Consider the following 10,554-nt stretch of genomic DNA (forward strand, 5'->3'; position numbering starts at 1 on the left):
TTTCTAAGCAAGTACATTTATTCTTAAGGTAAAAGCCTTACAGAGAAAATTAAAACAATAGAAGCCCTACACACATGGTAATAAGCCACTAGAGATCACCCCCTGATTCCAACAAGGATCCTGGCTGGTGGACAGTCCTTCCTACCTCCCCAGGGGTTTTCCTGTGGTTACAAGTTCATAGCGCCTTCTGCTCAGAACCAGAACACCCAGTTTTATGGGGCCAAAGTCCTTCCTACCCTTCCCCAAGGATTGGGACCCACTTTGGGCCAGAGATCTTGTCTGTTTGCATGGACGAATCCCAGGCACTGCTACAGGCTGGGGACCAACTGGCTAAGCAGCAGTTCTGCAGAAAAGGACCTGGGGATTACAGTGGATGAGAAGCTGGGAACAATCAAGATTGTTCCCCTCTATTGGTGAGGCCTCATCTGGAGTACTGTGTCCAGTTTTGGGCCCCACACTACAAGAAGGATGTGAAAAAATTGGAAAGCATCCAGTGGAGGGCAACAAAAATTATTAGGGGACTGGAACACATGACTTATGAGGAGAGGCTGAGGGAACTGGGATTGTTTAGTCTGCAGAAGAGAAGGATGAGGGGGGATTTGATAGCTGCTTTCAACTACCTGAAAGGGAATTCCAAAGAGGATGGCTCTAGACTGTTCTCAGTAGTAGCAAATGACAGAACAAGGAGTAGTGGTCTCAAGTTGCAGTGGGGGAGGTCTAGGTTGGATATTAGGAAAACTTTTTTACTAAGAGGGTGGCGAAGCACTGGAATGCGTTACCTAGGGAGGTGGTGGAATCTCCTTCCTTAGAAGTTTTTAAGGTCAGGCTTGACAAAGCCCTGGCTGGGATGGTTTGGTTGGGGATTGGTCCTGCTTTGAGCAAGAGGTTGGACTAGATGACCTCCTGAAGTCTCTTCCAACCCAAATCTTCTATGATTCTATGATCAGAGTCAGTTTTAACTCAGGCTATTTAACTGAAAGTCCTTTCTCTGCCTGTTGGTCCCTGGAGAATCCAGTCTGAACCAGTCTATGTGAGTCTCCCTCCAGGCGGTGGGAGCTCTGTGGAGGTTTGACAACCTGAGTGAATTTTCCTAACCCCCCTCACTGTGCTTAGTCCCAGGAGGGCTGTGGTCCCCCTCCCCCAGAGAATTACATACAATCTCTGGCCCACAATGGTGTGTAAACTTCATTCAGTAAAGTTGAACTTCGTTCAGCACTATCTGTCCGGGAGTTGCAGGAAACTGCCATCTGTCACCTGTCTGCATTGCACGGCTCCAGCCTGGGTCCTCGGGGGCTACGGCTATGCGCTCAGGTCCCTTGGGAGCTGCAGGTGGAGCAAAGAGGAGCTGCCTGTGTGCTCAGGGGTGTTGCTCCCTGACATCACCTACCCCGCTGCTCCGTGCGCTAGTGGCCTGAGTGACCTTCTTGGCGCCCATCTTTAAAGCCTGACAAGCTTTAGCAAAGCTTTTGACACGGTCTCCCACAGTATTCTTGTCAGCAAGTTAAGGAAGTATGGGCTGGATGAATGCACCATAAGGTGGGTAGAAAGCTGGCTAGATTGTCGGGCTCAACGGGTAGTGATCAATGGCTCCATGTCTAGTTGGCAGCCGGTGTCAAGTGGAGTGCCCCAAGGGTCGGTCCTGGGGCCGGTTTTGTTCAATATCTTCATAAATGATCTGGAGGATGGTGTGGATTGCACTCTCAGCAAATTTGGGGATGATACTAAACTGGGAGGAGTGGTAGATACGCTGGAGGGGGGGACAGGATACAGAGGGACCTAGACAAATTGGAGGATTGGGCCAAAAGAAATCTGATGAGGTTCAATAAGGATAAGTGCAGGGTCCTGCACTTAGGACGGAAGAACCCAATGCACAGCTACAGACTAGGGACCGAATGGCTAGGCAGCAGTTCTGCGGAAAAGGACCTAGGGGTGACAGTGGACGAGAAGCTGGATATGAGTCAGCAGTGTGCCCTTGTTGCCAAGAAGGCCAATGGCATTTTGGGATGTATAAGTAGGGGCATAGCGAGCAGATCGAGGGACGTGATCGTTCCCTTCTATTCGACATTGGTGAGGCCTCATCTGGAGTAGTGTGTCCAGTTTTGGGCCCCACACTACAAGAAGGATGTGGATAAATTGGAGAGAGCCCAGCGAAGGGCAACAAAAATTATTAGGGGTCTGGAACACATGAGTTATGAGGAGAGGCTGAGGGAACTGGGATTGTTTAGTCTGAGGAAGAGAAGAATGAGGGGGGATTTGATAGCTGCTTTCAACTACCTGAGAGGTGGTTCCAGAGAGGATGGTTCTAGACTATTCTCAGTGGTGGAAGAGGACAGGACAAGGAATAATGGTCTCAAGTTGCAGTGGGGGAGGTTTAGGTTGGATATTAGGAAAAACTTTTTCACTAGGAGGGTGGTGAAACACTGGAATGCGTTACCTAGGGAGGTGGTGGAATCTCCTTCCTTAGAAGTTTTTAAGGTCAGGCTTGACAAAGCCCTGACTGGGATGATTTAATTGGGTATGGGTCCTGCTTTTGAGCAGGGGGTTGGACTAGATGACCTCCTGAGGTTCCTTCCAACCCTGATATTCTATGATTCTATGATTCTAAGCAGGCTGGATCCTGCTTATCCCTGAGCACCTCTTCTCCAGCATGACACCTCCGCAGCCCAGCCCCCTGCAGGGCTTGGGCCAACAGCCCACTGGGGGAGTGGGGGGTGATTGTGGGTGGGTTTCCAGGAAAGGTGCTCCAGTGAGGACCTGGCTTCCCCACCGCTTGAGCTGTGCACCCCACGGCTGCAGGCTCTCCTGAGTCCCTTCGGAGTTGTATCTCCCCTTCACACCCATACACTCCCTGTGCTTCTGGATGGCTCTGTGCAGCAGGGCTGGAGATCACAGCTCTGGCGTTAGGGGAAATAACCCCCTTTTAAGTTTGCACCAAAATCGCTTTCTCTGCTCCATTTTGTGGCATAGCTGGGGTACTGATTGCTCACGGTCACAAACACTGGGACACCAGATGGGTGCACAGCCCAGTAACTGTTTTGCTGCTGGTACTGGTTCAAAGCATGGAGTCTCTCTTAGCTCATCGGGGTCTTTGCTTGGTTCAAACTTCGTAAGTCTATTCAGAAGCTTCAAAGCCTGTGTGCAGCCGGAGAAATGCCTTGCACAGTTTGCTGCCGTCTCTTCTCACTGCACCGTTGTGATTTCCTGGTGGCGGAGAAGGTGATGGCTGTACTTCCCGGGTGTGCTTCCTTCGTCAGTGCCCAGAGCGAGCTGGATTGTTTCCACTGGCTGCTAGTATTTGAGAGCCCCACACCAGAGCCAGCCTTAGCATTTTTGAGTGGGTCTGCCCCACAGTTGTGTGCCACATGCCCCGCCCCCCACTGTAAGGGACTTCTGTCCACCAAGAACACACCCCTAACAGAGCGCTGAGCGGAGGCGTTGGGGGGGCCCATAATGGGGTGATTCTTTGGACCTTCCCCAGAGTTATTTTGCTGTGTAGCCCTTAACTGCGTCACTGTCACTTTGGGCAGTAGATGGGCTACCCCTGCTGTCTACCTCTGCGGAAACTGAAGCACAGAGATTAACGTCTCAGATTCGGCTCCCTCACAGTAGGGACCACAGTACAAGGGGCTTGATTTGCAAAGGTGCTGAGCATCCACAGCTCTCACTGCAGCTAATGGGCGTTGTGGGTGCTTAGCAACTCTGGGGGAAATAGTGCAGTAATCCCTGTCCTGGAACACATCCGCACCAGGGACAAGGTCAGGGCTGCTCGGCCAGACTTCAGCGTGCCTGGTCCCGACTTTCCAGTGCGACCCAGAGACCAGCCTTAACATAGTGGGGTTTGTATAGGGAAAAGTAGTTGAGTCTCTCGCTGGCATCTCTCTCACTTCCAGAGCTGCCCTCGCTTTCTTCCTCCACCCCTGGGTCCTAGGTGCCCCAGCTCTCGCTTTGCCTTGCCCCATATCCTCAACCTTCTCTTGGTTCTTCTCCCTCCCCTGGCCAAAGGACGGGGAGCAGGTGCTGTCACTGTGGCTGGGATTCTCTCCAGGAGGGCAGGGCTGGTTCTCTTCCCCCCAAAAGGTTTAGGGAGGATTTTCTTGACCTCTCTTTCCTGCCCAGGGTGTAGGGGATGCATCAGCTCATCCCTACTGGTCCTGCAGCACCCTGCATTGGCATCAACCTCCTTTGGAGCCAGGCTCGTCCCCCCTTCCCTGAGAAAGGGAGGGTCCAGCCAGAGATCAGGTTCAGAGGCACCTGCTGCTGCCCCAGGCCATTAAAGATACCTCGACGCAGCCAGTCCCCACCTCCCCTCAAAACTGCAGCCATGCGTCTTAGAGCCCAGGCTAGCTGACTCAGGCTCGTGAGGCTTGCACTGGGGGCTAGAAAGAACAGTGTAGACATCTGGCCTGGGGCTGGAGTCCAGGGTCGGGTTTCAGGCCTGGGCTCCGGCCCAAGCCCACATGTCTACACTGCTATTTTTAACCCTGCAGCGGAAGCCCCGTGAGCCTAAGTCAGTAGACCAGGCTCTGAGACTCGCTGCCGTGTTTTGATTTTTTTGCTCTGTAGACATACCCTGAGCAGCCACTAACCCTGTTTAGACAGGGCAGCTGGTCTAGCCCAGGCCAGTGTTTCTCCCTGCCCCCTGCGTGTCAACCCCAGCTTAGGAGCAATAAGGCTTTTGCTGCCAGCTATTTTCCCTTTATTGTGTCTTCCAGGGATTTGAAGACTGCCTGGTCTTCGATGAGTTAATGGACCAGTTCCACAATGATCTCAGTGAGTAAATCCCTGGGCATGGAAAACAGACCTGGGTGGGAACTCTGGGCAGTTTCATCTGACATCAGTCACCAAATGGGTGCTCCCAGAGATGGCCCCTGACCTACCCAGGAGATCAAGGGGGACGCTTATTGTGAGGGACAGTCAGGAATTAAACATTTGGCCAGGAGTCTCCCATGGTATCTGATTATCCCCAGGAAGGGGCAGTCCTAGGGACCACAAGGGTCACCTCATCTAACCCCATCTAGTCGAGTCCTGGCCACTGTCTGCTCATGAGCTTCAGCACCAGGGGTTTGGAAAGCATTCTGGGTTTGTTGCATTATACTCTCACTCCCTTTGCCCGTTCACCCACGCTGTGGGTCTCTCTGTGCTGAGAACGGCGGTGGGATAGATCTGCGCCTTACAGTGATCCCTGGGTGAATTTCTACCTCCCCACAGGCTGAGCGGGTCTCCACCCCACGGCTAGGGGTGGGCGTTCGGGAGAGTGGGGAACCCCCACCACACTGAGAATCTCACACAACAAGAAGGAAAAGAACCAAGGGCACTCAGATACTACCCAGTCATTTCTGTTTCCACTTCCGTCTCTCAACATGCCTTGGCCTCCACAGGCTTCCAGAGGAGTGATCCTAGTGCAGGAACTAGGAACACAGGGCAGATCATGAGCCCGTGTCACAGGGATCTTGGAGTCATCATGGATAGATCTCTGAAAACAACCGCTCAATGTGCCATGACAGGCAAAAAAGCCTACAGAATGTGAGGCTCCATTAGGAAAGGGATAGATAATAAGACAGAAAATATCATAGAAATCCATGGTACACCCACATCTTGAATACTGCATGTAGTTCTAGTCGCCCCATCTCAAAAATGATATCTTGGAATTGGAAAAGTTACAGAGAAGGGCAACAAAAATGATTAGGGGGATGGAACAGCTTCCACATGAGGAGACATTGAAAAGACTATGTGGAACTCCTTGCCAGAGGATGTTGTGAAGGCCAAGACTATAACAGGGGTTCAAAAAATAATTAGATAGGTTCATGGAGGATAGGTCCAATGGCTACTAGCTGGAATGGGCAGGGATGGTGTCCCTAGCCTCTGTTTGCCAGAAGCTGGGAATGGGAGATAGGGGATGGATCACTTGACGAGAACCTGTTCTTTTCATTCCCTCTAAAGCACCTGGTATTGGCCACTGTCAGAATACAGGATACTGGGCTAGATGGACCTTTGGTCTGATCCATTATGGCCATTCTGATGTTCCTCTGTTGCCTGAATGGCACATGGCACTAGATGTGCCAAAGCCCACCCCGCTTCAGCCTTCCCCAGGCACCTCTCCCCTCACTCCTATCGCCTCTTCCCCTTGCCCCGGTGGGCTGACAGCAGCATGCCTTCCTTGAAGCCACTCTGCATTGCCTGCGACACCGACATGCCCCGTATCCCCTGTGCTCATGCGTAGCTCGTTGGATGGTGCAGGAAGCAAGTCAAGTGAGGCAGGACAAGAAGACAGGCTGGGGGATGGGGAGACAGGGCCAGACAAGACTCATTTCAGAGAGAAGAGCTTGGTGCCAGCCCTGGGACCCAGCAGCCAGAAACCCTCCCTACCACCAGCACAGCACCACAGCAGCTCCCCGTTAGCCTTTGGGAACTGCACGGTGCTCGCAACTGGGGATGAGCCAGTGCCCACAGGGCTCACGGAGCGGACAGTCTGCAGAGGCTGGAGCTCATCCAGCTGTTGGGCTGCAGTCCCAGAAGCTACCCTCCTTTGGCTGGCGTTCGGTCTAGCCACCTCCTGAGAGGCAGGCTCAGTCGAGTGACGGGCAGTCGTGCCGTGTGCCCTGGGGAGAATTGCATGCACCATGGAATGCCCCACTCCCTGGCTTGGAGGAGCTGGGAGAGGGACCAGGACAGAAGGCAGAGCCAGGGAGCAGACTGCAGCCTAACTAGTATGGAACTGCTCCCTCTTCCCCAGGTGCCTGCCTGCCCAAGTTCTCCCAGCTGCGAGTGCCCGACGACCATGCCATTTCCGATCTAGCCATGTACAACTACATAGAGGTAAGACAGCCGAGCAGGGCGTGCAGACGCTCTACGCGTGGCACGGATCTTCCCCTGCCGCGGGGGCGCCTGCGAGCGCTAGATGCCAGTGAGCAGTCCTGGGCTCAGGCAAAGCCCTGCGGGGGAGAAGAGGAGCTGTTTTAGGAAGCTGGCCAGTTCTGCTGAAATGTGGGTGCGCACGCACCCAGGCAGGGCCGGATTGACACCTTACACGCCCCTAGGCACAGCATCATCAGCGCCTCCCCTCCCCCCCCCGCCGACAGCCGACCTTGTGTTTTCTGTAAACTTCTGTAAACTTTCAACTCACTTTTAACTCTTAGGCGTCCCTAGAACGCCGGTGCTCCTAGGCCTGTGCCTAATTGGAAATCCGGCCCCGTGCACATGCTGTTTTAAGTGGCAGGTCTGCTGTGCCCTTAGTGTAGTCAGAGAGATGTCTCGTGTCTGTATTTTGTTGCAGTTATATGGTTCTGATAAGAGCAGCCTTTCCCCAGCTGTGCAGGAAGGGGCTGGTAGGGGCGCAGGGGTTGGGGGGGCAGATTTCCAGAGCGCTGAGATGCTTTGGGTCATGCCCAGAACTCGAAGCTTGGCTACAGACAGCAGCCATCCCTTCCTCTCTCCAGAACTGCGTATTACCAGATCAGGAGGGCAAATCCCTCCTCCCCCACCCCCCACTGCGAGGGCCTGAGGGCAGGATCGGAGAGGCAGGGGTGTGATCAGTTACTCTCCAGCACCCACACACACAAATTGGAGTTACTCCCTTACACCACTTTCTGAATGTTTGGCTGTACAAGTGCCACAAATCGTCACACCTTTTGTTCCATCAGTGCCTGGCCTGTGTGGAGACCAGCCCTGCTAACTAATGTAAACAGAGATGTCAAATGTGCTGCTCTGAGTTCCCGGCTCCTCCTCTCGGTCTGTCCTCTGGATTCCTGTGGCACCCAGATGTCCCACTTGAGAGGCTGATCTGGTTGGGCCCAGTGCTGTATGCACCCAGAGGGAAAGGCCCTGCTCTGAAGAGCTTGCAGGCTACGGGCTAGGCACCATGGGCATGTTCTGCCAGTCGAAGCGAAGATGTGAATTTAAAGCACTCGAGCTGTATTGGTCCAATCCCCCTCTCCCAGGGGGACCCTTTTAGTCTTGTATAGAAGGTGCTTTTTTCAGTTTAGATGATGTCTCTTTGGAAGGCGTTTAAGCTAAATAAATTTAAAAAAAAAGACGTTTTTATTCTGGCCTAAAGAGTCCTCGCTGGAAGAGGTGCAGGTGGGTTTATACTGGGGTAACTCTAATTATACTGATCTAACTGGTAAAACTTGCCTGTGTAGACAAGACAGACACAGGCTGGGAGTGGGAACAGAGGTACAGCCAGGGAAGAGGCTTGTCTGTGGCCACCCAGCTCTCCTGACTCCCATGCCAGTGCTCTGCCCACTGGGCCATGCTGCCTCTCATCTGTGCCGATTGCTGTGCATTGTTTTGGCTTCATGATTTGTCAGGCACTTCGCTCCATCCTGTATCTGTTTGTGGCAGAGCACAGAGAGACCTGGGCCTAAGAGGGCCTTTAAATTAACTCCGCTGCAAATTGCTAATACAGTGGGAGACTGGTGTCTACACTACACGGTTAGCCTGGCTTCTTCCCTGGCTTTTAGCCTTAACCCCAGCAAAACCTCTGACCTGGGTTGGGAGGTGGTTCCCACCAGCTACCGGGCCTGGCTGAGGGCAGGGGCTTAGAGCCAAGCGCTGCTTTAACTCAGGCTAGAACCCACCACTTTGCAGCGAGGACACAGGCTACATCACTCCAGTGCTGCTGGGCTCCCAGGCCTTCCCACAAGCCCCCACAGCACAGACCACGTTTTCTGCAGTTGCCAAGGCAAGACTCCTAGTGCGTCTCAGCACAAAGAATCGTGGGATATGCCCTCAGACACACACAGGCGGGTGCAGAAATGGTGAGGCCACAGTAACCCGGGTCAGGCTTTCCTGTGGGGATGCTCACGCCCAGGCTCGGCTAGCCAGGGTGCTCAGACCGAGTGCCAATCCCCTGGACAGTAGGTGGTCCTAGCCTTAGTGGTAGGAAGTGAGAGCACTGAGTGGCTGAAAAGGATGAGAGCAAGTAGCCACAGCACGAGGGGAAAGGTCCCCGCAAGCACCCCACCTTTTAAACTCCACGCCTTGTTCCAGATGCGCGCACATGTTAATTCCAAGTGGTTCATTTTCCGCAAGTACGTGGACAACTTTCTTCACCGGCTCATGCCCTCCACCATTATCCCGTTATACACAATGGTAAGACCTGCTTTTCTGTCCCCTGCCTGCTCTCCCCACCCCAGGCTGTCTCTGGTCACCCCAAAGGACTAACAGCCTTTGCAATCTGGTGCAGGTCACGTTCACTAGAATCCGCTACCATGAGGCGCTGCAGCGCTGGAAATGGCAGAACAAGGTGAGTGGGAACTGGAGCCGATTTCCACTGACCCAGATGTCCAGAGCATCTCCTGCCCTCCCCCTTTGCCCTCCTCAGATGATAGAAGCAGGTATGCTAGGGTCCCTGCTACTGGTAGGTACTTTTCACAGCCCCTTCTGGCTGTGCCGCACTGCTTGCCCTTGGCTCACGACACGCTGGCTGTGAATCTGCATTGCCAGAGCTGAAACTGAGTAAGTAGGGGCCAGGGGCTCAGTGCTTCCTGAGCGAGCGGCACGGTGGTGCTCCCGTCTCGGCGGGCTATTCCCCCAGGCTGCTGATTGGCCATTTCCCATAACCCTAATGCAGGGAGGTGTGCCACTCTGCACAGAGAGCCCGTGTCTTGCCCCAGGTTCCTGCAAGGAGCAGACGCTGGTTCGGCCCCATTCCAGCTCTGCTCCCTGCAGCGTCTCCCCATGGCTCAGTGTAGCACATTTGTACTGTGTGCATCATGTCCCCCGCCAGTAACTAGTGCACTAGTGGATAACAGTCTACTACTGCTGCTAACTAATGGAGGTGCTCCTTTAGCTCAGCTGGTCTGCGCTAGTGGTGTTGAAAGTCCTGGTGACAAGGGGGGGGGGGGGGTTATACTAGCAAGTGAGGACAATTGAGTACAATGCCAAAGAGCCCTTCAGATACGGAGATTCTCATGTCTTTTTACCTGAATGGATGTTCAGCCAGAACAGCTGAGTGGGTGGGGTGAGGGACGGACAGTGCGAAAGCCCTGGGGAGGTGGCATGCTTCAGCTCTCCACACCATTGATTTGTGCATGGTGGCTCTTCCTCTTGCTGGGAAAGAGCAAATGACAGGCTGGAAACTTCCATCTGGTATGACTCCCTGGGTGTCCTCTTGGTGCTATGGTAGCTGTGGGTTTAAGCCCCACGTGCCAGCATGAATACAGGCCTTTAGCATGCAGCCTTTTCAGCCCAGTCCCCCTTGTCTGACTTTATCATAAGCATGCCCCCGAAGACGCCTGTCCAGCCGGCACACCTCCTCCAGCACACAGGGTGCTTTTGCCTTGCTTGGGAATCGGATGTCTTGGCCTGAACTTAGGCCAGTCATATGGGCGGTGGGTAGGGGAGGCTGTGCCTCCCCAAACTGCCCGGCCTGGCCCTGCCCACACTCTGCCCCCAGGGCCCTGCTTCGGCGCTCCGGGGGGGGGGGCGGCCTGTGGGCACTAGCCAGCCTAGGGCAGGGGCTGGCGGCCGCAGTGGGGGGTGCTCTGGGTTCCGGGTGCATGGAAGGGGCAGGGCCCCAGGTGGAAGGGGCAGGACTGGGGCTTAGCCTCCCGC

General features: G+C 54.1%; 1 protein-coding gene across 3 annotated transcripts in view; it reads left to right on the forward strand.

Annotated features, from left to right (window-relative positions):
- KMO (kynurenine 3-monooxygenase) overlaps positions 1–10,554 on the forward strand; it is a 45,937-nt gene that overhangs the window by 32,168 nt on the left and 3,215 nt on the right. For 2 of the 3 annotated variants that reach the window (XM_073306961.1, XM_073306962.1), the window contains 4 exons: positions 4,713–4,770; positions 6,734–6,816; positions 8,989–9,090; positions 9,185–9,244. In XM_073306961.1, coding sequence (XP_073163062.1) covers positions 4,713–4,770; positions 6,734–6,816; positions 8,989–9,090; positions 9,185–9,244 — 303 coding nt within the window. Of the gene's footprint in view, positions 1–4,712; positions 4,771–6,733; positions 6,817–7,640; positions 9,091–9,184; positions 9,245–10,554 lie in introns of those variants that run through there. The other variant, XM_073306963.1, reaches the window with a different exon arrangement.

Source organism: Lepidochelys kempii, chromosome 11 (genome assembly GCF_965140265.1).
Source record: "Lepidochelys kempii isolate rLepKem1 chromosome 11, rLepKem1.hap2, whole genome shotgun sequence".
NCBI classification, from domain to species: domain Eukaryota; kingdom Metazoa; phylum Chordata; order Testudines; family Cheloniidae; genus Lepidochelys; species Lepidochelys kempii.